The sequence below is a fragment of the Trematomus bernacchii genome, unplaced genomic scaffold, assembly GCF_902827165.1.
Source record: "Trematomus bernacchii unplaced genomic scaffold, fTreBer1.1, whole genome shotgun sequence".
Classification (NCBI taxonomy): domain Eukaryota; kingdom Metazoa; phylum Chordata; class Actinopteri; order Perciformes; family Nototheniidae; genus Trematomus; species Trematomus bernacchii.
In genome coordinates, this window is record NW_022987714.1 from 2,420,473 (window position 1) to 2,447,175 (window position 26,703).

A 26,703-nucleotide genomic window follows, 5' to 3' on the forward strand; every position below is an offset into this window, starting at 1 on the left:
ACAGATGGAGCTTTGAATCATTCGTTGACGGTCTCTCACCTCACACTTATCCATGCTGTGAAACCGGTATGAAATTGTGAGTTAGTATATACCGAATATACACTCCGTCCATTTAAAATTTTAAATATTTGTTGGTTAACTAGTGAAATAAGAAACCTCAATACAGATGAATGTATTATTCTACATTACGCTGGCCTTGTGCAGACTCAGTTTCCACTTGAGATTTTGTGCCACTTCCTTCCTCTCATCCAGAAAGCATGTCTAAAAAGGGATGCCTTCAGATCAGTAATCTGATACCACTCTAATGGCATTCAGAGATAAATGGCTGCTTTGATTTTCTCATTAAATATATTCAGAGCTAGTTTGTCTCTCAATTTATTATGCTTTAGATTAAAACAGAACCACAGGTTGTTGGAATTTGTGATGCGAGGTGAATAAAGCATCCTCATTTTTTATTGTCATTTGAAATTGAAATGTTCCAGATTGAGTTATTGACAGAATCCAAAAAAACTCCAGAAATCAACCTATTTTCACAACAACATGTATTTATGCACACATTTCTCTTCCTCCCTCGATACACCCAGTATGATCTAATAATTCCAAATTTGATTTCCCTGCGGTTCTTCGCTAACTTGTTTTGGCCCGAGGCACATGCGAAATATGAGGCAAGAGCACACAAAAGTGGGGCTACTGCTCCCCTGTGAGCGAGAGGATGGGTCTATTTGTGGAGCTATTTCTGTCTCCGTCTGTCAGAGCATCCACAAAGCCTGCTGAGCGCCGGCCAGCGCGCATGTGAGGGAGTAACAGGAGCACTGAAGGGGCAGACGGCGAAGACTCTGATGATGCTTCTTGGCTGGGCTTCAGGCAAGGACACAATCAAACGCAGAGCAGGATATGAAAGAGCACACTGAGCTGATATCCTACACCGTGTGCTGTTTTGCTCGTCCCCCATGAGGCCTGGTAATTAGACAGGCAGTGTTAAGGCCCCTCAGTGTCTGCTGTCGATCACAGCTCTCTGCAAAGAGGTTGCTTACTTGGACCAGGCTTCCTATCCAACTGGTTGCACTCTGCAGGGGATGTAGGAGGACAGCCAGCCTCCTCTGACGTGAGCATGGATGAAGGACATGGCAGCAGATGACATGTGCAGATAGGAGTGGGAGGCTGAATGAAGTACGCTTATGAATCACAGAATGGGCACACAAGCATGCTACTTATAATGACAGGCTTTCAACTTGGGTTCATATTGCGATTACTCTTTTGTTGTCAGCGCTCGAACATGGAAAGAAATGATAAGAATCTCAGTAATGGGTTTCTAACCTTGAGGAATGCAGTGGTATCGGACTAATTGGCCACTAACGTTCCCTTTCTATTATATGTTCTTTTAGAGGTCAGCGGTGAACATGTGTGCTCATTGTTATGTGAAAATGGTCAATTACCTACACCTGCCTTATTACATGGCAGAATGAAGATGCAACAATTCAATGCATACACGCTGTTTGGCACTAGTAGAAGAAGCTGTGAATCATCCTGTCCAAAACGATGTGATTGAAGCGTCATCAACGTTATCAACCTGCCTGTCCAACATAATTAATGTCAAGACTTCTAAACCGCCATGTGAGCTAAATCTTTATTGGTCTAACAAGCTTTGGTTTAGCCCTGCTCAGCCATCATTGTTCTAGTTTTCTTTAGTAGAGAAAGTAGATCCTTTGGTGAGTAAGGGTACTAAAGTCACAATGCAAAATTGTCGTATACAATAGCTCACTTATTATTGTACGTATTACTTCTACGTTTGGATTATATAATTATTCTCAGGGATGAATTCATATGTGAGCAGCATTCTTGCTGTCTCATCTAGTTGAGGTAGAGCTATATAAAATACCTTTTCAGATGGTTGTGCCTCTAAACCTGCACAAACTTAAAGGTCCCATGTCATGGCCATTTCTACTGATCATAATTCCATTGTTGAGGTCTACTAGAATAGATTTATATTGTGCAATCTTCCAAACTCACATTGGTTTCTCATACAGCATCTCTGTATAGTATGTGTATTCACTCTCTGTCCTCACGGCTTGTTGGAGCTCCTGCCCCCCCCCCCCCCCCCCCCCCCTCCCTATGGGGGGGGCAGGAGCAGTGTGCTCTGATTGGTCAGCTCGCCCACTCTGTTCTGATGAGTCCTCCACCGTTACAGCAGAACATCAGTGATTATGTGTTACAATGCGTTAGCAACCAGAAAATGACACCAGTAATGACAAACGGATGAGAATGCTGGGTGCCGTGTTGGCGGGACGTTGCGGGGCTCGCTGCTGGAGCGGACAGTGTGAGCTGGCTTGCTGCAGGGGATCTGCGAGACAGCGAGACATAGCGAAACCCAGCCTGAACCCAGCCCGAGCACACACACACACCTGCAGCCTGGCTGTGAGTCTGCGTGTGTGCTCAGAATGAGCCCAGGCCGAGCCCCGCTGCGTCCCGCCGTCTCAGGCTGAGTTCAGGCTGAGAAATCCGCAGAGCTGCAGCTGAGAAAAGATTGAGTGTGTGTGTGAGGAAGTTACGTCACTATACCCAATACGTCACTGTACTTACTACACTATAAGAAGAAAACAATGAAAAAAGAAAAATCTCCAACGAGGCGTTCTGGGGCAGCATAGACAGGTATTTTCTGTGTTAGAGTTTTACTCGCTACAGGGTGTACTTTGAGGGTTTGTGACTCTGCAGACCGTTTACATGCAGAAAAAGCTACATAACACACAAGGGGATGGGTAATAACCGGAAAAGCATGACATGGGACCTTTAAATCATATTCACTCTTTATAAATATAGGTTATCAAATTCTGAAAACACTTCTGGTAACCATTGTATGCATATTGGATCAAGAGAGAATAAAACAGGGTGAAGTACCTGTCAGTTCTAGTTATGTGAAAGATAATTTCACAAATGTCTTGAAACAAGTTGATCGGTGTTGAAAACAGGCAACATTCTTCTTACCACAATGGCAGATTTTCTTCCAGTTTTTAGAATGTAGAATATATAGAATATACAACTTTATTGACTAAATCCCACTCTAAAATTAATTGACAAGAGGGAGATTTTGGAGATGAACAATTGATTGTATTTTAAATGCTGGTCACATGTATTTGTATGACAATAATATGCACAAATAATCATTCTAAAAACTCAAGCTGATTATAGTGGAGTAAAACAATAAAGAATTCCCTGTGAAATTTAGCAGAGTGGAAGTAAAAAGTAGTATAAGATGGAAGAAAAGCAAACATACCTCAGAAAACTGTGTTTAAGTTAACTTGAGTGAATGTTTCTTTCCATACTGGTCATGGTAACGATACAGCAGAGCAACATGACGCGTGTCCTAGTGAACCCGGGGACCTTTGGCCTCATTCTCATGATTTCCTGCATGATATTTGGCTCAGCTGTGAAATTTTAGCTGGCTCGCGGTGAGCATTCTCTGGCATGTCAGGTCAGGCTTAGACCTCACATTTCACTATGTGTCTTGTTACATTCTCTTCAAAAAGGCAAAGCCAAAGGTCGTGTCAGGCCAGGCGCTTTAAAAATAACTACGAGATGTTTCCTGTCAATACAGCTTAAGTGAAAGACAAGTCACTTACTTATGCTGCCAATTCAGCAGCACCCTATTGTATTTCAATTACTGCTTACCAGTGACACGATGGAAAAAGAACTAACATGCGTGAAATATTACTTTAAACTAATACTAATACACTTTCCTTGTGGTTTGACTGAATTTGCACATTTGACATTTAGTGTCAACATACCAGAGTTGTTTCTACCTTATTACTTACTGAGTAAATTGTAAGGCACTAACAACTGTCAAGTCCAGCTGACAGTTTGAGTTTGTGTTGAGTCCACAGATTGATTATCAACGTGCAACTGTGTATTTACTCTCTCACTAATGGATGTGTTTTAGTCGTCACTGGTACAGAGTAATTAGCTGAGTCAGTCTATGCAGTAGTAAAATGTTTTATTTTGGATTCATTTGCCTATTACTGAAAGTGATTGACAAGAGGTATGGAAAGGGAAATAGAGGGAGGGGGAGCATGCAACAAATATATGAGAAGATTAATACCATGTTCTTATTTGTTGTGACACCACCTTGGATTACCTTATATAAGCAAACAATCTGCAAACAGATGCTCTGTCTGTTTTATCTGCCTGGCCTTGTTCAAAGGTAACAGGAGCTGTCTACCAGAAGCTCTAAAGCTCACTGGTTAACAAGTTATATCTTGTCTGCTTAACTTGTATAAACACATGTGAACAAGAAAAGTGTTAAAGTTTTAATTTGTCACTTTGCGTCGCTGTTATGTGCTTGACTGTTACTTGGCTCTGAGCAGTAAATAGTTGTTCCTTGTTGCCTGGCAACTCGAGTCCGATCAATAGTTGGAGTCAGTTTTTGTTACTTTTGGAGAAAACCAGGCTAGCTGTTTCCTTCTGTTTCCAGTCTTTATGCTAAGCTAAGCTAACCGGCTGCTGGTGGTAGGTACACGTGTTTACCGTGCATGGGAGTTCTATCATTGTTCTCATCTTAAAAAGCAAAAAAAGCATATTTCCTTAAAACTTTAACCCATTCCTACATCATACCCTGTATAAGTATGGACGTTGTCTCCCTGACTTCACCTACTGTATAGGTTTCTGAACAGACGTGCAAAACTCAATGGCTGGGGCCAGTGGCGGCGCCAGAGCATTTGGGTAATCTATGGTAGGGCTAACCCATACAGTGGTGGTGCTCAAGTCAGTATTTGCAATGTAATTACATACACGCTATATCGCCCCCCTTGACAGTGAAACGCCACGCGTGAGGTTTAGATTATTTCCCTGTCTCAATCAAAATGGAACTGTATGAAATAAAACGGCACATTTGTCTTGTAGTAAATAAAAAGGGATCACTGTGAACGTGACGTATGATAGTACACATTGAAGATCCAATGGGGATACTGAATGGCGGTTTCGATTGATCTCAATCAATAAGGCATGACGCAGATCCAACGTTGCGTTGCTCTGATTGGCTGTAGGTCTATTCAAATTGCATTCGGAGGCATTTTGATCTGATCGCGGCCGCGCTGATATTATAACGCCAGAGAATTTCCACACCTTTAGTGTATAAAACTCCCCCACTACTTAGACTATTCCTTGCACCCCTCTTATAGCATAAGCCCGAATGGTCTCAACCATATTGCATCAGTAACGTGCACTTGTTGTTACAGCAGGATCAGTTTGTGTGCTGTGGACACGACCCGTATATTTTCGCAATCCGTGTTCTCAACATTTAGCATTTCGCTTATTATTTAATTGAATTTGCATCACTTTTCATGGTGGGGCTAAGGTGGGGCTAAGCCATTTCTTGGTATGGCTGTAGCCTACCCCAGCCATACCCTGGCGCCGCCACTGGCTGGGGCCCTGACATCGCCATTTTGGCAGTGACGACAGCCCATTCCTTACAAATTCCTAAAATGTGCAGAGAGGTGGGGCTGAGGCGGGCCGGGGTAACGCATCAGAGAGCTAGCAGCTAACCTTTAACAAAACCCAATTTGTCACTCAGTAGAAGTGACTACGCCCTAATCTATGCAGAACTTAAAGCCTTAATATGAATAAAACAGGTGTGTTTTATTAAAATGCTCCTCTCTACTGAGTGATGAATGCATACATGCTGAAAATTGGCTACAAAGACCACATTTGTTTCTTGTACCAGGCTGTAAACTTGTTTATTTCAGCTGTTTGTGGGTCTATGGGGATTGACTTGCTTGGCATGAGGGTTGCCACTGGCTCTAAATACAGTACATACCAGGAAACTGTCAGTAAAATTAAATATGATGATTCTAGCAGCTGCTTGACAATATCTGAATGTATCTCATAATCTTAATCACATTACAGGAAGTGACTCTTAAGTGAACAGTAGAATAAAACAGACAAACATACAATGCACAGTGAGTCCTTTTATGTGAAGTCTCAGCAGCGGAGGAAATGTAAGTCGTTCTATACGCAGCTCCGACCAGAGGTTATGTTTAAATGCAGTGGCGAACCGTCAGGGCCTTCAAGGTATTCAGAGAATACCCTGGAACACTCAGATAAAACAAACAAAAAATCGATTTAATTACAGTACATGTATATAAATACAATGTAATAAAATGTAATAAAATGTATATAAAATGTATATAAAATGAATAAATGAGAATCGTATCTGTGTTGTTGATCTGTAATATTACAGTGTTACGTTGATTTGTTTGTCCTTCTCGGACCATGCACTACGCATTTCAGTGGTTTTCTGTTAGAAAAGAAAGCAACCAATCAGATCTTGTTCTGGGTCTCTGGGTAGAATATCCTTCAACCAAGGTATTCTATATCCTTGATAGAATGCCCTGGCCGTTGCACTGAATGAGAGCGTACATTTGGACTGACAGTTTGATCCACCAATCATATATTGATTTGTAGCCAATGGGCGTATTCTTTCAGAGTTTCCCTCGGTTCCAGGGTACTCTAGTACCTCATTCACACCAACGCAACTCCGGTTCAAGCTCCGTGCTAGAGCTTTTCAGGTTCAGAACCGGTTCTTCGGTGTGTCTTTCTACAGAAGGTCCAGTTGTGATAGACACGGTTCGCCACTGTCATAACACAACAGAAGAACATAAAGATCGACTGAGGCCAAGGACAATGACAGGTCACTGTGTGTTACACTTTTTACTTTAAGTGGTTCTGTATCAGCTGTAAGAGAGAAGTTGTTCGGATACAGCTCAGATTTTATTTTTTATACAAATGGAGATTTCTGTCCTTCTTGCATTCCTTTTTAGTATTGAAGATACATTCTCAGTCGTCTCTAAATGTATTACTTGACATTAATATTCAAACCACATGCCTTCAAAATAAATAATTTTGTCAAATAGAAACACTTATTTCCATTCAAAGATACACACTAAACCACTAATTAGTTGCTCTTAAAACAATTGGGAAGCCAAAACAAACACACTAATGCACGTGGGTCCACACACATAGCCTATTTTGCACGTACTCAAACAAATGTACACAAACCCGTTGACCTGTTGAGAGAAATACCAGCTCCAATTGGCTCTTGGGCTGAGCCATCTGTGACACTCTGAACCCTCTGACCTTGTGAAACAGCAGACCCGTAAATTAGCCTAAAACATTTGGCTGAAACCTGTCCTCCCGAGGATCAGATGTCACAGTCAAAGTGCTGAGCTATGCTTTGGGGTTATTTCCCCTTTGTCACGCCTCTTTACCGTCATGAACATGTGTCTGAGAGGTACCTTTTATGTTGTTTCCATTACATCATATCCTCCTTACATAACTATATGGTTTCCTCTGCTTGCTAGGCTGATATTACATGCTGCTGTCTGCTTTGCAAATAAATGTGTTTTGCTATTTCATGGTATTAAGGAGACATTTTTCCGATTGCAGACAGAGATTTATTTTTCAGAGGATGTTGTAAAACTTCATCTGGAAAATTACCCACAGTTATATGGTTATGTTTTACTGACGTTATGAAAATACCACAGAGAGGATGGGCTTAACTTGGGGGTATGCAAGCCAACAAAGAAAAAAACAATCATAAGTAAAAGTAGTTTAGCAGTAGTATGCTTTAGAGACAACAGGTCTTAGGGCTTAAAGTAGATTGAGTGCAGGATAAATGGTTTTAATGTTGAGTGTCCTTGACTGGCTTAGTTTGTGGCAACACATAATTAGCTGTGTGACCATTAAACTGTTTAACCAGGATCCCGCTAAGCTGAGGTCCAATGAATGCTGCGTGAACTCAGACCTCCGTGGAAAGTTAATGGGCCTTGTGGGGAGGCTTGAGCTAAAATTAGGTAACTGAGTTTCGTCCCCAGAATGAGATTTGTGCCCAAAGTCCACAGAACCCCCCCAAATCTCCCCCTGTCACCACCACTCTATAGGCTGTTGGCAGATTCATTTGCGCTTGACCTAGTTGGTGTCTCTAGAGATGGAGGAGTAAACACTCGCCACTGCTCCTCTCCCAATACAAAACTGGAATTTTCCATACTTTATACGCCCAGTTCACCGGCCAGGATAGTGTCCACAGAAAGGAGCATTAGTTTTCGATTTGTATACACTTTGACATGTAAAACATTGTTGTATGAAATATGCATTACCTCAATTTTACTTTCACTTATCTCAAAAGTCCATACCTTTTAGTAAAACTGTTTCATGTGCCGGGTGTACAGTAAGGTTTGAATTTACCATCTAACATCTGCTCAAATATTGACATTATAATTAAGGCAACAAGTATGACAGGAGTATGATCATTCACATGATTACAAAAACATATTTAGACGTTGCATGCATTGATCTTTCTTTGATTCCATTGAATGTTGCTGATAGGTTAATATGAGATTTAAATGTTGATTTGTAATCAGATATTTTAGAAAATAAGATGCGTAACTTATAAGAGGAAAACCACAGGTGTAATTATTGACATTAATCGTGGCGCACATCACATTGTCATGCCTTACATGTGGAGCCAGTGTTAATGAAGTATCAGGAAACATCATGATAGGAAAAGCACAGGTTTTATTAATTAAATTAATCATTGCTGCATTCAATTTGGGTGAATCTTGAGCTGTGTCTCAAATCATTCCCTGCTGATATGAATACTGTAAAATACTCATAGTTTCTGTATAGAAGGCATTAATAGAGATGTTCGTTAATGAAGGTGGGAGTGATTCCAATTAGCAATAACTTATTTTATTGCAATTTAAATTTGCTTTGATTTTTTTTGCTATCCTTATATCATATCGTTTGGTCTTTTTCAACACTTAAATGCTCCGGTCCCCAGATGTTTCAAACCCTAATTATTGAGTCACAGGTCTCAAAATATAGTCTAAACAAATATGACATAAAAATGTCTTCTTCTTATTTGCTACAATGCAAGTGGCAGCAGAAATGGCTGTCTGGATCGTCTGGCACTCTTTTCTCCTTGACATATTCGTTCTCTTCAAAAGCGTCATATCAAAGAACAGCTGTACAAAATGTACCCAAACATGTCTGTCGCAACAAAGGCTGTAAATCATGCATTCCTGTGCATGCTGCATTTGCAAATCCCTATGTACCTATGTAAGAACTTAAAGAGGACGCTCTACTGTATGACGTCACCATGCTAGAGATCACATGGAGGAAGGATGTTTGCACATGTGTCTTGTGGGCATGACAGAATGACAAGAGACAGACAGGGAGGGAGAGTGTGTGTGTGGTGGGGGTGACTGTAGGAATAATCTGTTAAAATGCCTAAATGCTAAAAGGTCAGTGAGGGGGCAGAGACAGGATTAGTTGTGTATGCAGAGTGATAGAACGTAGCTTGTGTGTTTTCTTGTGTGTCACGTGTTTGCCAGAATGAGCTCAGAGCTGCAAAGGGAGGGGTGGTCTCTGGACACAGCAGCAGTTACGCAGACCCTCTTGGCTCCTTCCACATGTCATTTCTGCACACATTGACACCTGTCCTCCCCCTTACCTTATCTAATCCCCCCCCAGGCTTTTCTCTTGGTCTCCAGACGATAATAACTTCATCTCTGTGTATACTCAGTGGGCATGCTATACTCTGCTGTATGGCTTTATGGTAATGTGTGTTGTTCACATTTGAAAGTCCTTACATATGTGCAGCCTCATTTCGGCACATGTTCCAGAGCAGGAGTGGGTGTCCTGTGGTTGTCAGTCAGAGTGCCCTCGTGGTGTTCCTGTTTCAGAGGATGTGATGGAGGAGAAGCAGTAGACTCCTCTCTGTGGGACTTGTTGAATCTCAGCTCTGAAGAAGGCTGGAGAGATGCCAAGTATTTTTTCCCTTGAAAAGGTTGGGATGACATTCAAACAAAAGAGCCTAATGTGGGCCTCAAAATGTTATGCAAGTGTATGACTGCAGCAGCAGGACTAAAAAAGAAAAAAAAGCACATAGCCCACAGTTGAGCTTTACTGTTCCTATTGGTGGAGAGAGCAGAAACCTCACACCTGGGGCAGGGCACGGGACACGTGCTAGCCACAAACAACCTGCTATTAAAGATCAGTTCTGGATGGACGTTTCTGATGACTGACTCTTAACCGACTGTAAAGTGACTCTGAATGGGTGACTCATGCATGTCTGCTGCTCTGCTACAGCAGTGAGGTGTGACTATGAGGCATCTCAAGCTAAAAGGCACTCTTAAATTCTGCCTCCTGGATAAACTCACCGTGCTCCTCGTGAGCTCACAGCGCTGACAAACATTAGTATTGACAGTCGACATAACTTAAAACATCATTGGCTTCACTGATGATTAACAATATAATGTGCAGGTGCTTGTTTTATTTTGAATGACAGACTCTATGCTTCAGTACAGTTTATTCTGCCAATTTCATTTTAAAAATACGACCGTGCAATGTACTTATTTTAATTGTACACAGATGGTAATGGGAGAATGCGTTGCCTCATGAGAGCCATTTTCACTGCTGTCCTTTACTCTTACAATTCTTGTGAATAATGGATGTGTACTTTTTGTTTTAAACGTTATTAACATGTGTTTGTCTCTTTATTTAACGGAGATCGTTGCTGAATTAGATGAGCTTTATTCAATGGTCCAGACGACATACAAACAGGAGGACACATTTCTTCGCTTCACAGTAAAATAAAGTTATCCGTCTCAAAAAGAACATAAAGAACACGGTCAAAAGACTTTTCCGCTTCCACGTCTCATCACCATCAGCTGTGTTATATCAACCTACCATATATAGGCATATACCCATGCACGTGATACTGACGCACATATCATAACAAATAAGTGAGCCTTAAATTAATACATTTTAAACCATAGTGTGACTCACAAAAAGACCTGATAATTAAGAGTTTAATCTAATTTATATTATTATTAAGCCTAACATTCAGACAATAATAACAAAAGGAAAATGGCTCTAACAATATTAGTCTACTCATTTTATGTTTGCCTTTCATCTCTCCTTTGCTGTGTGTCTGTGTTTGTGTTTTTCATGCTTATTCCTATGAATTGGAGAAGAGACTTTTCACTTATTTCAAAAACAGCATGACAAGCCAAAATACATGGTGACGAAATACACAAAGTTCGCAACCGAGCTTAAATAAGCGTTGCATTATTTAGGTTCAAGAGGCATGCAGCCAAATTTGACTTTGTTTGTTTCATCAAATGAAGTAACTTAGGTCGAATAACAAGATAGAACAAAATGTATTGCATTTGATGTTTGCAATAATTGTAGTGTTTTCTTTTATCATTTAAACATCTCTTTAAACCCCTGAAAGTACACATTTGTGAAGCTGTCTGAGCAGGCCTGTGATGAAGTTTCAGGTCAAAACTCTGCTATGAAAGCGCTATGATCATCAGCTCCTCTCCAAGTGAGGTTGAATGGCTGCCTACAAAGAAATTATCAGCCCATATCGCATCACTTCTAGATAGGATCTCTCACTAAAACGCCCACATAATGATCCCATAAAAGTGCTAGCAGACGGAGCGTGGGTAGCTCCACATTGGACATATATTTGGAGGATCGCCTGTTGTCAGCCCTCCCAACAGCTCTCCACAGGGAGGCTGAAGTAATGGTCAACCTACGGAGAAGTGTCTGTCCCGTGTCTACACGTAATGATAGCCAATTATCTGCTTATGTCACACCACGTGATCACAACCCTCAGATGAATCCAACAATGGGAGACAAGTCAGAGGGGAGCAATGTGTTTTATAAATCCGCTTATGTAACCCTAACCTTCACATTAAGATTAGATACTGCGACTAGCTCAACATGTTACATCATCTGAAATCAATTGAGAGAGAGTAGTCTATCTTAATAGACCTTTTTGAAGTGGAAACAAAGACCAAAAGCCAGTTTCTGTGAGTTGTGCACTGGCCCCAAGTTCTATCCAAGTGAAGGAATGAGTCGGTGTGCGAAGGAAATGCTTGTTTTGAGCTCACGGTGCTCTGCATCATGTGTAGCCCTCCTCTTCTGTGTGTGGAGAGCGCAGGCTGGAGCACTTACATAACCCAGTTAAAATATACCCCAGTCACATGTAACATTCAGCCCTGCAGATAGACATCCCACTGTCGCTTGAGCTGCTCTGGCAGCCGTTCAGACATTAGAGAGAGTCTAAAGACACACACAAACACACACAGAGCCACACAAGATTTGACAGTGATTAGCTGCCAGACTTTCTCAACTGACTGCATGTGAACTGTGTGTGAAAAATAGTCTTCTCTCTGAGTGAAGAGCATGTGACTGAGTGGAGTCGGACCGGGAAGAAGCCACAAAGGGAGAGGGAGGGTCCATGATGCGGCGCCGGAAGTCCAGCCCTCTAAAGCCACAAAAATGTGCCCAGTATCGCTTTTCCTCTGACTGCATAACCTCTCACACCAACTCTAAATGCTATTGGCTGTTCCTTGCCACACACAACTGGTGCTTCCCCCCCCTCACACTGCTGCAGCGTGCCCACACTACGTGCAGTCACATTTCTGCTGTGTGGGTGGGGTTAACTGGGCTGAACTAGCATTTACTGTAACATGATGACATATCTGGAGGAGTGAGCTGCACTGGAGAGAAGTGGACGACACGTTTTCTAACCGAGATTAACAGGAGTTACAGAGTCCGGACTCAGGGGAGCTTTGTCCTGATTATGTAAGAAGCTCACTTGCTTCGACTGTAAAATTCAGTCCATCATGATTTACTGTTATGTGTAACATATGTAGTGATCATTTTGAAAATAAGGGTTTTCAGAGTGGGCTAAAAGAAATGTAGTCTGGCATTCAAGCTAGAAAGTTTCTGTTTCAACTCGATTGCAATAAGGTTTAATGCATTGAAAGGGCAGACATGCTCAATTTATATATCAAAAGAGGTGACTCAAAGCAGCTGCTCCGAGGCCTTAAAGGTGGGGTAGGTAAGTTTGAGAAACCGGCTCGAGATCGCTAGAATTTGAAAATACACAACCGGAGAAAATCTGCCACTTCCTTATAGAGCCCCTCCTCCAACACACACGAATGCGCACATGACCAATGAGGGCACGAGATAAGTTTGTGCACAGATGGAAGGCTGACAGGCAGGTAGGCCATCCAGTTATTTTAGCCGGGCCGGCTAAAATGATTGGTCGTACTTTTTACAGTACTACGGCTTCCACAGATGACATTTTTTTATGGATTTTTTGTAAAAGCACTTAAGATATTCATTGCTATCGGGATGTTAAGAGCATTCCATGGAATATAACAAAAAGTGTATCTCGAGCCGGTTTCTCAAACTTACCTACCCCACCTTTAAACTTTACAGGGAGAATTATGTAATCCTGTCAAAGCTATGAATCACTGAAAAAACGTAATATTACATCCCACCATCAATTGTGTTCATGCAGTCCATGTGTCTTTTAGATGTTTTTCATCATGTCATGCCTCGCATGTTTGAAATGTTTTGTTGGCCTTCCCTGCAGCGGCTTCACTTGTCGCTCACACAGTAATGAACATACCAGCCAGTCTTCTCCTCCCTCTGAGCTCAAACACAACCCCGTGCCTGGGTAACGCTCCAGCTATTAGTGGTGAGCAGTTAAATGTGAACAGTGCCGTTGAAAGCACGCTGATTGGTGTCGCAAATTGAGAGATGTGCTGCACGTTGTAGCTAGCAGACACATACACACACGGACATCAGTATACCACAGGTCCAGATTTGGGTAGACAAAGAGAACATGGCCTTAAGCCTGGATCTATCAAGCTGAGTCATATGAACAGCTCATTGCAGGGGACAGCTGTTAGTAAGACAAGACACTCACTAACCTGTCCCCCTGCCAGCAGCACCCAAACACTCTCACACCCGTATCCACATGCAGCCTACAGGTAAGGACAAGTTGTCTTGCTGTACAGCACAGAGAGTCAACTGAGGCTATCAGCAGGCTCTCCACACTCCACTTAATGTTTTGAATAGCTAGCTATTGCATTAAACCAGCCAGCCCGTCTGTCGATGAGAAACAGATTTTGCAATACTGTAAAGTGTTGGAAAAAAAAAGGGCTTCAAAACGTTCTCGGTCCATAGGGTGAGGCGTGGCACTGATGGTAACCCACGCACACATGCTGCGTTTTCCAAAAGGGTGGGTGAGGACAGATGTTCAGTGTATGCCCTGTAATATAATGGGCGTGGGGCATTGATTTGGCTTTCATTTTTTATGAATGAGAGCGGGAGACATCCAGTCTCTGTGGAATACAGAATCAGCCAGCCTCTCTGACAAATTGAAAATCACAGCGCCAGTTTGTGTTGAGTGACTCATCCCCGGATCCTGAGAGGAGAATGCACAAATAAAAGAATTCCCTTTGTGAGGAGATTGCAAATTGCTGCTGTTGTTCTTTATGTGGATGACAAATTGCAGGGCAACTGAATGGAGCCGGATTATTGTAAATACATAAATGTTCCCAGAGATGACAAAGATGATTTACTGAAACATTCAGAACAATCTGCTCTTTAACACGTTGGACAAAAGACATTTGAATAGCTGTTGTAATCCGTTATATAAATGCAAACATTGCTTTTCTACTGTGTCTCTATAGTTTAAAGCACAGCATAGATGTGCATGAAACATCTCTTTCACCCCCCTAAAAAAATATGTAATGTCTTTTTCCTGTGCTTTGAAGTGGAAGAGATGTACTCCGCAGTGTCATGGGAGCCTTGAAGACAAAAAAGGGAAATGAGAGTTCAGCAGACTCGGAGCGCCACAGAGTCTGGGGTCGCGGGAGGATCTGGTGCTGGGGAGTACAGCAGGACAGGAGACTGTTTATGGGATGTTTAATAGATGCAGCTTACGCGACAATTAAAATTCATCACGAGTGGCTCACTGTGTCAGCAGGCATGTCGCCCTTACACTCTCTATTGGTGCTATGGTGTCTGTGGAGTATTCTACACAGCAGGGTGTGATTTTAGGCACAGCAGCAAAGAAGTAAACCCAGAGTCAGGTGGCCGTGCCCGACCTGACCTGCATGCTCCTCACGTAGTAGTTGCCACATACGCTCTTCTTTGCTCACCTGAATACAAAATGCTGTTAAAATTACAATAGAGAAGGCTCATTGAAGAAAGACAGCCCAAAAACTCCTTCTGATTTTTATTTCAGATACCTTTGCACCCAGTTGTTATAATAGTCTGGGCAGCGATTTTGGCTCTGCAAACATCTCACAGTGCTTTTTCAAACGTGACCTGTGCTCACTCTGCAGATTGCTTAAAATCTGCTCGCCCTTGTGGTGAATTGAGGGGGATGAGGAGAGGGGGCAGGTTATGCTTTCTGTGTGTGGCTGTCTCCCAAATGCATGTTGGAATCACATTTGCTGAGGGTTCGTGACTCACGGCTGGCTCCAGGATCAGGATGCTCGTCTGGCAGAGGGCTCCTGATCTCCCCCCCCTCAGACAAACAGAGGTCCTATGAGTCACACCCAGACTGTGTCCAACAAAGAAAAAATGTGCAGATAAAAAAAAAAAAACTGAGTCTGAATGTCAATTGCCTAATCAATTACTGATACTTTTGTACATATACAATTATAAACTTTTCAGGTGTTAAAGGTTTGAGCTATTAAGATTGTTAACTTGTAACAATGACAATTTAATCTACATTTTTAGGAATGTATCAATTAATCAGTCACACTGACTGTTAAAAGGGATGAAGTGCCATATTTAATAAAAAGTATTAGATAGATATAATAAAGCTTTTTTTAGATTCATATTTAATGCGCAAAAAAGAAAAGTATTTAATTGATCAATTATGACAATTTAATATAGTGGAAACTACCAAAAGGAATATAAAGTGGTGATAATTAAACACATAGTAGACTATTCTGTCTCAGGACTATTTTTGATTGTTATACTTTTTTAAATGTGTTATTGGTTGAGTATTTGGCAATGCTAATATAACTAAAGTAGCCTAAATGATGTAAAAACTTCCTCCACTGCAAAATATGACTTCGACTTAAAAATAAGACTTTTAGACCCAGCTACCTGACTTTCAGGTTCAATAAAATAGTCTGCTCTCTCATGAACCATCACTGTTCTCCCTGAATCTGCTGACTGCCTTTACCACGCTGCTCGGGTCACAGCCATGCCACAAGTCAGTCATAATCACCCGGATGATATAACGATGAAGAATGCCTGCAGAGTGACCCAAACTAGCCTTGGGTTGACTTTTCGCCCAGCTGCCGAAATGAAACCGATCCGCGTGTCCACGTGTTTGTGTCATTTCCATCTCATTTGCATATGTAAACCGGCCTAGCCTATCGCTCCGCGGCTGCTCCGGGAGCCGACGCTGATTTGTCGGTCGGTGGAGTTTGAGGAGCAAATGAGAGAGCCGGTCCCCGTTAATCCCGCCCTCCCAGACACGTTGCCTTGGGAGAAGCAACACGGGCCGATAGCTGGCTGCACCGTGTCCTCCTCACACACTCACACACTCTCTCACACACCGCACGTCCGACACATCAGCTGCTCTCTGCCCCACACTGCTGCTGGATTTACCGCTGAACAACGGAACAGTTGCTCCATCCTGGGAAGGTACGCACCCTCTCTGCTCCTCACCTCCCTGAACACATCACTGATCACCTGTCTGTGTGGAGGTCAGGCATTTACTTAGGAATTGGCCACAGGAATTTGGCGCAGAAATGCAAACGAGCAGCTATTTATTTGTATAGAAAGATTAATAGGATGGCAGATAAAGGCGTGACAATGATGATTTTTCTCATGTGCATTCCTGGTTAAATATAATTTATTATAACAGTGCCTGCTGCCAAATTTGCCATGCCTGATGAGGAAGTCTATTGTGTATGTTACCTAACTGATTTGAAACCTGCATTTAGTCTCACAGATCGGATCTTTCGCTTTTCACTAAGAAGAGATAATAATGTGTAATCTTTGAATGAGGGAAATATTCCTAATGCATTTCATGTTCATTTCTGTTTTCTAAATAGGAATGTCATGTATGTGAAGTAGTGGGCATCTCTATTCATGTGAACCTTCTACACAGGTAGATGAATACATGGATATAGTAAAGGATATCTGCTATAAGTGAATTCTATTAAGAAATGTGTATTTTTTAAACCACATGGTTAAGTAGATGTGATCAGTAAAGAGTCAGAATTTCTATTTGAAAGATTGAAGGCCTGCGTGGTGTACTCAAAGAGACTAATGGACCAAGTGTGGTATGTGAATGTGGTTTTAAAACAATGAAATCTGACAAATGCTATCATTTTCATAAATAATACGGAGTGTTATATAATGTGCATTTGCCAAGAAATTGGTGTTGGTGTGTTGCAGTCTTTTTATAGCAGACACAAACGTGGGACTGAGAATAGACTTTTATTGAAGGATGAATGATGGGATATAATGAGATAAGTAATACGATATAAGTATTTTTGAATAGTTTGATGATGGATGTTTAACTTGAATGATAAATAACTTTTTTTAGATAAACATTTATCAAGATATAGTTGTAAATATATAACCAATATAATAATAATAATACATTTTATTTTTAGGCGCCTTTCATGACACCCAAGGACACCGTACAATTTGTTAAAAAAAAGAAAACGCTAAGAGGCAACAGCACATGATAAAAACACAAACAGGAAATCATGGAGGAGACAATCAAGTATATATATATAAATATAGAGTACTATAGTGTACATTTAGTAATACATATTTTACCCTTGGATTTCATAATAAAACAGTATCAGATATATTTAATGCTGAGCATACTGAGTATGGCTATTGCTTGAATCCAAGTAGAAATGAACTCAGCATTTCATTACAGCTCTTCCCTCTAATGTTTGCTAGTCTGGTTTTCTAACTAAAATTGGTCAGCTGTGGTCTCCCCGAAGCATTACTTTAACCTTCAGACAGAAACTTTTTTGTGCCTCTGCGTACGTTCTGTTGGAGCTTGTAAAATCAGTCAATCTGTGCTCCACCCTCCTCCGTAACAATAAGATCAGAAGGTGGTCGTCCTGTGACAAAGACCAAGGGAGCAATTAACTCCCCTTCCCTCAGACTTCACAGGAGGCAGGAGACATGCCAGGCGTTAAGCACTCAAAACACCGAAAATAATCTCTGTGCTGAAAATGCTGTTCTCACTTCCTTTTATCCTCTAATCACTGAGGAAACACGTTGGGAAGATCCAAAGATCCCACAAAGAAATGAAACCTCCGTGACGAGCATTCGGTCTGAAGAGTTCCTATTCCCCAGGCATCCTTCATGTTGTGAACAAACAGTGCCAGGCTCTCATTTTCTACAATCTTTTTCCCCCCACAGTGGTGTCACTAGTGTTGATGGGAGGTCTGTCTGAGACGCTGGTCGTCATGGTGGCAGACCCCTGCCCCCTTTGAATAAACAAGCTAACAATGTTTATGAATGATTTTGGTGGTAGCAGCTGGCAGCTGAATGAAGGAAAACACTCAGGCTATCGATTGTAAAATGTAGATTTAATGTCTTTGTTCTTACCATGATGTAGAGTTAATAATAGAACACATTATATGAGTGAACATATTTGAGTGTCGGATAATTTGGGATGTTTGGTGTTTGCTATGAAAGGTGGCTAGTCTGTGCTTACTGGCTCAGGTGTTGCATCTGTAAAAGAAACAGGTCATTGTGGTTTGAACAACTGTGGTCGCACTGCCACCATCTGCTCACAGTGCTCCGCTGTGTGGGAGCCTTTATTCATGTCTGCTTCAGTTTCTTTTATTTCTAGGCGAACCTGCATTGTTTTTAGCGAAATGCAAATATGACTGGCTGCTTTTTTATTATTTTCTTTGTTGTTGCATTAGACTCGAGTAACCGTGACTTTCTTTCTGTCTGTCAGGTCAGTGATGGTCAGTGCGACTTAGAGCCTGCAGCCGAGGATGTCTGCTACAGATTCGGACAACTCCATTGACTGGCTGGCTAGTGACAATGAGGACAACGACAGCGAACAGGAGTCTGACTGCACCGGAAAGCACAACCACACAGAGGGTCCTTCATCCCCCCGCAGCCCACCACACCTGGGCCCATCTGACAGCAGTGAGGTGAAGGAGGGCGACCGTAACTGGAGCGAGGTCACAGAGGCCTCCAGCCGGAGGTTTCCCTCAGGCTGCACGGAGACACGAGACAGCACCATTGGACTGTGTAAAACACAACAAGGAGACAAAACAAATGGCAAAAACACTCAGCAAGCACTGAAGAGACCTCACAGCTCCGAGGAGGAGTGCAAGCCCCTTTCCAATGTGTCAGAGAAGAACCACATTTTCCACAGAAAGGTGAGCACCTCTAACTCTTGTCTGTTTCGCACAGGAGGTGTTTAACAGTGTCAGCAAAACTAGAGCGTGGCCTATCACCTAGGTCGTCTCCCCTGCTGGTTTTACAGTCATGCATCACATTTCCAGTAAGAATGACTTCCCCCCCCTGTAACTATAAGCTGGATTAGTCATGCTTTTCTTAAGAGGTAGTAGAGTCGTGTTATCATAAATCAAACTTCAATCAGCAGAACAGTAGGCGGAGTTTGGGGGTTATCTAAATCATTTTCTGCAACTTTTATATTAATATGAACAGCAATTTGTCACCTATAAATTACTCTATTTTTGTTTTCAGTGCATGGAGCTACAATGCTACATTCACCCACTGTCATCTATCTTGAATGGCCTTCGTGCAGGGAGATACAGAGAACGTAAGTTTTTTTATCATCTTTTACTATTTTTGTTGTTCCCAGTAGTATCACACTGTTTAATTCAACCATTCCTTAGTTGAGTCTCTGGCCGTTTCTCAATCGCGAGGATATTGGCTTCCAAGCCAATATTTCAAGGATGCTACGTCATCGAGTGCTGCCGAAGGACTGTTCCAATCTCCAGCATACTTGGAATTCCACCGAGGCCGCGTCCTTGGTTTGGGGGAAATTTCGAGGCTGCACATGGGTAGACTTCGCGTCCTTAAAATCCCCACAATGCTTTGCGCATGGACCAAATTCCCCAAATCTGTGGCGGAAGATGTAAGGCGGGGCCTCTCATATGACCAGTGGCGACTGGCACAGCCCCACCTAGTGTCAGCAGAAACTATTACAAATAATGATTACAAAAAATGCAAAAAATAAATAAATATATAAAATATATTTTAAGATCATGTTTAATCATCTGATTCGTCTGTACATTGCTGTTTTAGTCTGTGTTCTTCTAATAAGTGTCTACAGTGTGTGCCTATTGAGCTGTTTAGAGCCATGTGGGACAAAACCTGATCATACCCCTCCCTCTCACTGTCTAAGTGAATGGTGACTGTAAAAACTGCACTGCGCATGCTCAGAGTATTTTCCTATGTAATGTGTGTGGCAAAAAAATAATGACCATAGGTGCACTGAGCTGCCATCCCCACCATACGTCATCTCTCATAATTCAGAGCTGATTGGCTGTAAGTACGTGTGCCGCGGAAAGTGTGGTGTGTGAAGAGGAGACGAGAGAGGTGCAGTGACGCGTCCTAAAACCCGGAAGTAAGCTGCGCATGGCTTCCCTCGACAAAAAAGCAATGAGATCTCTATAGGATTTTAGAAAATAGCTCGAAATAAGATCTGTGGGAAACGTACCTGTTCAGCCGGATAATATCCACATGTCTACCCTACTTTTATAATTTTTGAATCATAAATCTATCGATTAGATTTATGATAGACTTTTGAAACTACAAGAAGATAAGGAGGACTTTTACAAAAAAGTAATAGAGATTTTTGTCACGAAGGATAGGCAAATGGACTTCATCTTCAAGTCAAGGTAAGACCGCAATTTTATTGAAAATGGGATCTTACTAAGAGAGAACAATTTAATATTTAAATGATAAAATTACATTTTTTGGGTATCCTTTTGTTGAACTGTCTGTTTAAAATTAATCGAAGCATCAGACAAAAAAAGCTTTTGAAAATAATATTATATTTTGGTTTAGGTCAAAAATATAATATTTGTAAACCTGAAGAGTCAGTGCCAGTGCCTCACCAGCCATGAACCTCACTGCACGTCACTGCAGAAGCTTATATATAGACATCTACGTTTTTTGTGCCCCACCACTTTTGTACATTTAAAAACACCACTGCATATGACGCACACCTGCACACTTGCTAGCCTGTTCCACTCTTTGTTTTCTGAATGCCAGGAAGTATTCTTGCCTTGCTTCTGAAGCAAGATGCTCGGCTCGGCTGTGCTACCAAGCCAGCATCCTCGCGATTGAGAAACGGCCTCTGTGTATGTCTTTTGTCTGTCTCAGAGAAATCCAAAACATTAACAATAGTCCGGATAGACGACATCCCACTCTTTTTCTGGAAAACGTGTCCCTGATATTTAAAATCAAGATGATTGAAACATGTATTGTTGTATGGCTATCAAGAAACCACAACTATTTCCTGTGTGTGCACGTGTCTGTCTTTTATAAGGGAGCTGATGATGCATAACGTTTCTTGGCAACTTTACTAAAAAATGTCCCTCTTTTAATAAGAGCACATCTAAATCGTATTGCTATGGCAGTATCACAGTTTGGACCTCCTCGTAAATTAGCTGTTGGCACAGAGGAGCGAGAACATACTGGACCACAGTCTCCATTAAAGCAGCTGCTCTTTGCGAGTCTCCTGATAGGCATTATAAAGATTTCTGGAAGATAGTGCCATGTCCAAACAGCCTCTGAAAACTGCTTCATGTGGGAACTTTGTCAAACCTTGTGTGACCCAACACTTCCTGGTCACAGAGGCAGGGAGTCTGTTCCTCCACACACACATTTCACACAATCCATCTGCTGCACAGACTCAGGCCTGCTGTCAGCACAGTTCATGTGGCTCATGGTACGACTTTATTCTTTTCCAGGACTCAGCAGTTTCCAGGAGAGCGTGGCCATGGACAGGATTCAGAGGATCATGGGAGTCCTGCAGAACCCCTGCATGGGGTAAGTGTCCTCAGTGTGACCCACATACAGACAATGGTATTCAGTTTGTGTTTATGTAGCTACAAACACATACTGGGGGATGTGTGCTTCATCCAATCTGTGTTGCCTGTGCAAGTGTGTTACCTTCACTGAACTCGGATCAGAATCACGACTACAATACGCTCAACCTCATACAGGGTGCTTGCTGTCTTGGGTCAGAGTGGTGGACAATATGTCTGTGACACATGGCTCACAGCAGGTTGCCCTGTGAGTAGCCGCTTCCCCCACACACTCGGACTACATTTACTGCAGAGAAGGCTGGGTCTCGCTTTAGCAGGGCATCTTGTTAAAAATGCATCACGCTCCACTGTGAGCAGCACACTTGTGTCTGCTTGATTAGCGCTCCACTGGCCAGATGGTATAATGGGGTATGATATCACCAATTTAAAGGAGAAAGTCTTTGTCCCTAAAATACAATCATGTTTAATTGTTTGGAGGTTTCCTGTTAGTGTTAAATCACAAAATAGCCAATTATTGCCATTATTGGGCTTGTTTGTATCTGAATATGTACACTAAAAGAACAATTCAATTTATAATTTTGGCTTAGCTTGACTCTTCAAATGTGTTCAGCCAAACCTTCAATACCTAAATAAACAATATTTTCTTTTCAATTAATATTGACAAAGGCTGCACGAACTAGCTATTTTATATTGCTTATTTTAAGGAGTAAGTTTATAAAATGTTAGAAAGTAGTGAAATTCCCAATTTGACGTTTTCAAATTGCTTGCCTTGTTTGCCAACATAAAAAAGAAAGGGATTTAGCTTACATTCAGATCAGAAGCTGGAACCGGTAAATATCAATTATCTGAATTGTTGTCAAGCCATCTAAGGTTGATTGTAACCAAACAATAAAACTATCAGTATGAATACAAAACAAAATTGTATAGAAGAATAGCTCGTTATGATCGTATTCACAATATCACACGGCTCTGACAGTATGAAGTAGCTGCTTCATGTAGCCTCTCACCTCCTCTGAATTTTAAGCAGCACTTCTGGTACCTGTATGTAGGGCAAAGCATCATGGTACACTGATATAAGATGAAATGGTAGACTGATATAAGATTAAGTGCTGCTGAGTCTGGCACAGCCTAATTGGAGCCCTCACCCACCAGCTGCTGCCCTCATATGGGAGACAAAGAGTGGGTGTGGCAGCCTCCCCACAGACAGCCGGGACAGAGGCTGGAAGGTGGACTAAACCCCCCCCCCCCCCCCTCATTGCTCCCTGTGCCTGCTCTGTATTGCCAGCTGGCAGCCCCTGCAGCAACACAATGGTTGATAGGATCAAAATGACTTTTTTAGCAGTCACTGTTGCAGATAATCTTTCACATGAATTTAACATGCGCTGAACAGAGTATAGCAGGAAGGTCCTGATCATATGACACGGGCTAATCCCTACCCACCATCTGGTTTTCACGGGTGGGAGTTAATGGGGCGCTGCCCCCTGCTACACACCTCACACGCAAACTGCGTCACCATGATTAGTTTATTTTCACGGTGACGCTGTTGGAGACCGATGTGGCTTTGGGGTTTTATATTTAGAGGCGAGCGGAACTATTATACATCAGGCCACGTGTGAGCTCGAAACATGTGAGAAATGTGCTTAAGACAATCCCCCCCCCCCCCCTTCACACACATGGAGTACAGGCTTTGCTAAGTGAGTGAAGTGTTAGTGCGCTGTGCGAGATTGCTTGTTTCCTGTGTGAGTTTGATTGTGTAATAAGATTTAACGGAAAAGATGATTGGTAGATTACGTAAATGTATGAATGATAGCTTTACTAAATGTATCCCTCTCTTTCTGTTTCTCTCTTTCTTTCCTTCATTTTTTCAGAGAGAAATACATTAATATCATTCTTAAAATGGAGGAAATGCTGAAGAGCTGGTTCCCTGATGTAAAACTCAAGGATCAACTTGCTGATCCCCGGACAGAGGAAGCCGTTCCTACCAAGAAACCGAAGGTAAAGCCTTACGAAAGCAGAACTGTTATGTAACATCTCTTTGGTGGAGGAGGCCTGCTGCCAAGAATGGTGACGATTCAGCGAAAGAGGGATACAATATCTATTATTATTTAATCACAGGTCTGGGACTGGGGGGGGGATTAGCAGCTATTTTTACTGATGTATTACCACTGTCTCATGTTGGCTAAGAACAATGACCGAGGAGAAAAGGTAATTTTGGAGGAGGTGTTCCTAAGGGGATAAGAAAGGTCAGAATAATCTGGAACATTCCTTTGCTTTTAATTGGTTAGGAGTCGTTTCTGTGGCTAATCCTGACACACCCTCCCATAAACATGGTTTTAATGTACTCTAATTTTATTTCAGTCACCACATCAAAGCTGTTGGGCATTTTGTAACGGCTCATGCTGTTTGCCACGGCAACATCAGTCAGATTATGCTAGCAATTAGCAAAATAATTTATAAACAGTGTGGAGAAGTTAGCTCAAACAAAAACACATTTTTAAATGAGTGTTTTCATAGCTTAGTCTTCTGAATTAGGCATCTGTTTGCTAACATTTTAGCCGTTTAATAAGGTTATAATAAATATGTGTCATCATTGTTTGTGCCCCTTCAAGAAGACAAAAGAAGTCTGTCTTATTCAATAAATACATCGCGCAATCATGCATACTATTTCAAATCCCCAGGGGCAATTCTAGGCTCATTTATAGTATTCTTGTTGATTAATGGACACTTAATATTAAACAAACAAATCATTAAATCAAAGTGTGTTTCTATCTTTTACACAAGCTATCTCCAGTAAGCGTCACTGCAGTCGTGTGCCCCGTCCCCGTCAGTGATCCTGCAGCCGGTGTCAAACCCCTGAGAGTCACCGAACTCACCCCTCCTGGAGCTCACTCTGCCAGTAACCTGAAGTGGCTCCACCCCTCGCCCATCTGCTCCCCCGCAGCAGAGCAGGCCCAGGGCGGCCCCGGGCTCCCGCTGCCCCCCAAAGACCTAACGCAGGACAACGCCGTGTCCTCCAGCACGGACAGCCACGCCAAGAGAGACTCGGTGCCCAGAGGCCCTCCGCCGAGCAAAATTAACGCACCCTGTCTAGAGAGGCTCCTCAAATCGACAGAAAGCATCATCTGCAAGGGGAAGGGCGGTTTGACAGACAGCAGCTGGTCCTAGTCCACACAGACGGCTGGGGGTCCGGCTGTTAGCACCGCACAGACCCAGCCTAGCCTTGCCCACCATGCCGGGAGCCGGTCAGCTCGCCAACCCATTCCAGCCTTCAGGGGAGACGGGAGCCTCCAAAAGGGACGTCACAGAGTCCACTGTAATGTGGAAGGAGCATTGACGGACATGTTGTACTCTCTGTATGGAAATGTGCCCTCTCTGACATGACAGGTGGCTGCTTTAGTTTCCCCCTTTGTTTACTTACTTTTTTTTTTGAATAGCGTGTATGAGAGCGGAGACGATAGATTTCACATGCGATTTCACATGCGATCTCCAGAGCCCCTGATTCCACAACTGAACCGTTCCCACTGACCTGTAGATGCAATAATGCAGAGTATCTGTGAAAGCGCCATTATGCCTGAAAGGGAAATAATTGCAGGAGTAGTTTGAGCTCGAAGGGATTTTTCAGATATCCAGACATGACGGTGGTCTACATATTGTTGTATGGAGAAAAAAAAGTGGCATAAATGTGATGTTTTTTTTCTCAACCCCCCCAGACCCAATGACTCCACTCTTAAGTTTATTGATGTGACTGTTACTCATTTGTATACTTTATAAATAAGTATTTTGGTACAACTATTCTACCTCAGTGGGCACCACGTCACAGTGAGTAGGAATGCGAACGCTACGCTCAAAGTCTGAACACCTCAGCAGATCTGCACAGGGAGCCAAACGGCCTCTGACACGCACCGCGAGATCTGCAGTACGAGTCGTTCTGCTTGTACAAACAGAGGATGCTCTCTCCATGGGGATGCAATCATGGGCCTGACTGGTGCCATTGTAAAGAATGTCGACTGCAGATTTCTTTTTCGAGTCTCCCAGTAGAAGGCAAACAGTGCCTGTAACGTCAAGCTGTGCCTGTAAGCCGGTTTGATAAAAAGAGAGGATCGTTCAGAATAACTGCTCCTCGGTGGGATGTACAAATCAGGAATTCTCACTCTCCTGCCATTTCCTGTAACGAGTAAATTATTCAGATCTTGCCAACGACTTTCTGTGGTGGAGTAGAACAATTCTTTTATTTTGCCACAGAACTGGACAGTATGTTAGACCAGCAGAGAGGGACAAGGTATTTCTCTGTGTAAATCTTACGGAAAGGTTGTCGATTTACCCTGAAAAGTGGCCTTTATAGTGTGACATTTTATACTTTCAAAATAAACGTGGTTCTATTTGTTTGATGCAAAAAGGCTCGGGTTGTTTCATTGTGAGTTTTTCTTTTATCTAGGCTGTTAGAAGTTATCCTATGTGCACAGAATCAGCAACAGCTCAAGGGTTTAGCCCTAATAGGCACATGTTCCACATTAAACTTGTCTTATTAGTTTTAATGTTCCACTCGGCTTTTTCACTTTTATGTTGAGTGAAATATTCAGCAGCACTTTGCAGTAACACAGAGTACAGTGCAGAGGGTAAAACACCGCACAAGTGTGTCAGCAAAAGGAGTTTGTAAGTCTCATAGATCTGATTTATGTCACCGTTAGACCAATTATTGGGTGAGTAGACCGGGAACACTCAAAGAGAGCTTACTTCCCAAAGGAATAATAAGATTTACGGTTCATAAGGCGGTATGTAATTTTCAGTACATTAGCTCTAA

The 26,703-nt window shown here is 42.3% G+C and overlaps 1 protein-coding gene across 1 annotated transcript; it reads left to right on the forward strand.

Moving 5' to 3' along the window:
• Positions 1-16,378: 16,378 nt before the first annotated feature.
• LOC117491718 (circadian-associated transcriptional repressor) lies at positions 16,379-26,301 on the forward strand. Its single transcript, XM_034141807.1, has 6 exons — positions 16,379-16,527; positions 18,824-19,256; positions 19,588-19,663; positions 21,825-21,903; positions 23,771-23,897; positions 24,684-26,301. Exons 2-6 carry the CDS (start codon positions 18,864-18,866, stop codon positions 25,065-25,067), a joined length of 1,059 nt encoding a protein of 352 aa, XP_033997698.1. The 5' UTR covers positions 16,379-16,527; positions 18,824-18,863; the 3' UTR covers positions 25,068-26,301.
• The last annotated feature ends 402 nt before the right edge of the window (positions 26,302-26,703 follow it).

Bases quoted from the DNA above. Each gene is read 5' to 3' on its own strand.
- LOC117491718 (XM_034141807.1), top strand. From the start codon at position 18,864: ATGTCTGCTACAGATTCGGACAACTCCATTGACTGGCTGGCTAGTGAC. The intron at 19,257-19,587 runs GTGAGCACCTCT...TTTTGTTTTCAG, and splicing joins ACCACATTTTCCACAGAAAG to TGCATGGAGCTACAATGCTA. The intron at 19,664-21,824 runs GTAAGTTTTTTT...ATTCTTTTCCAG, and splicing joins TGCAGGGAGATACAGAGAAC to GACTCAGCAGTTTCCAGGAG.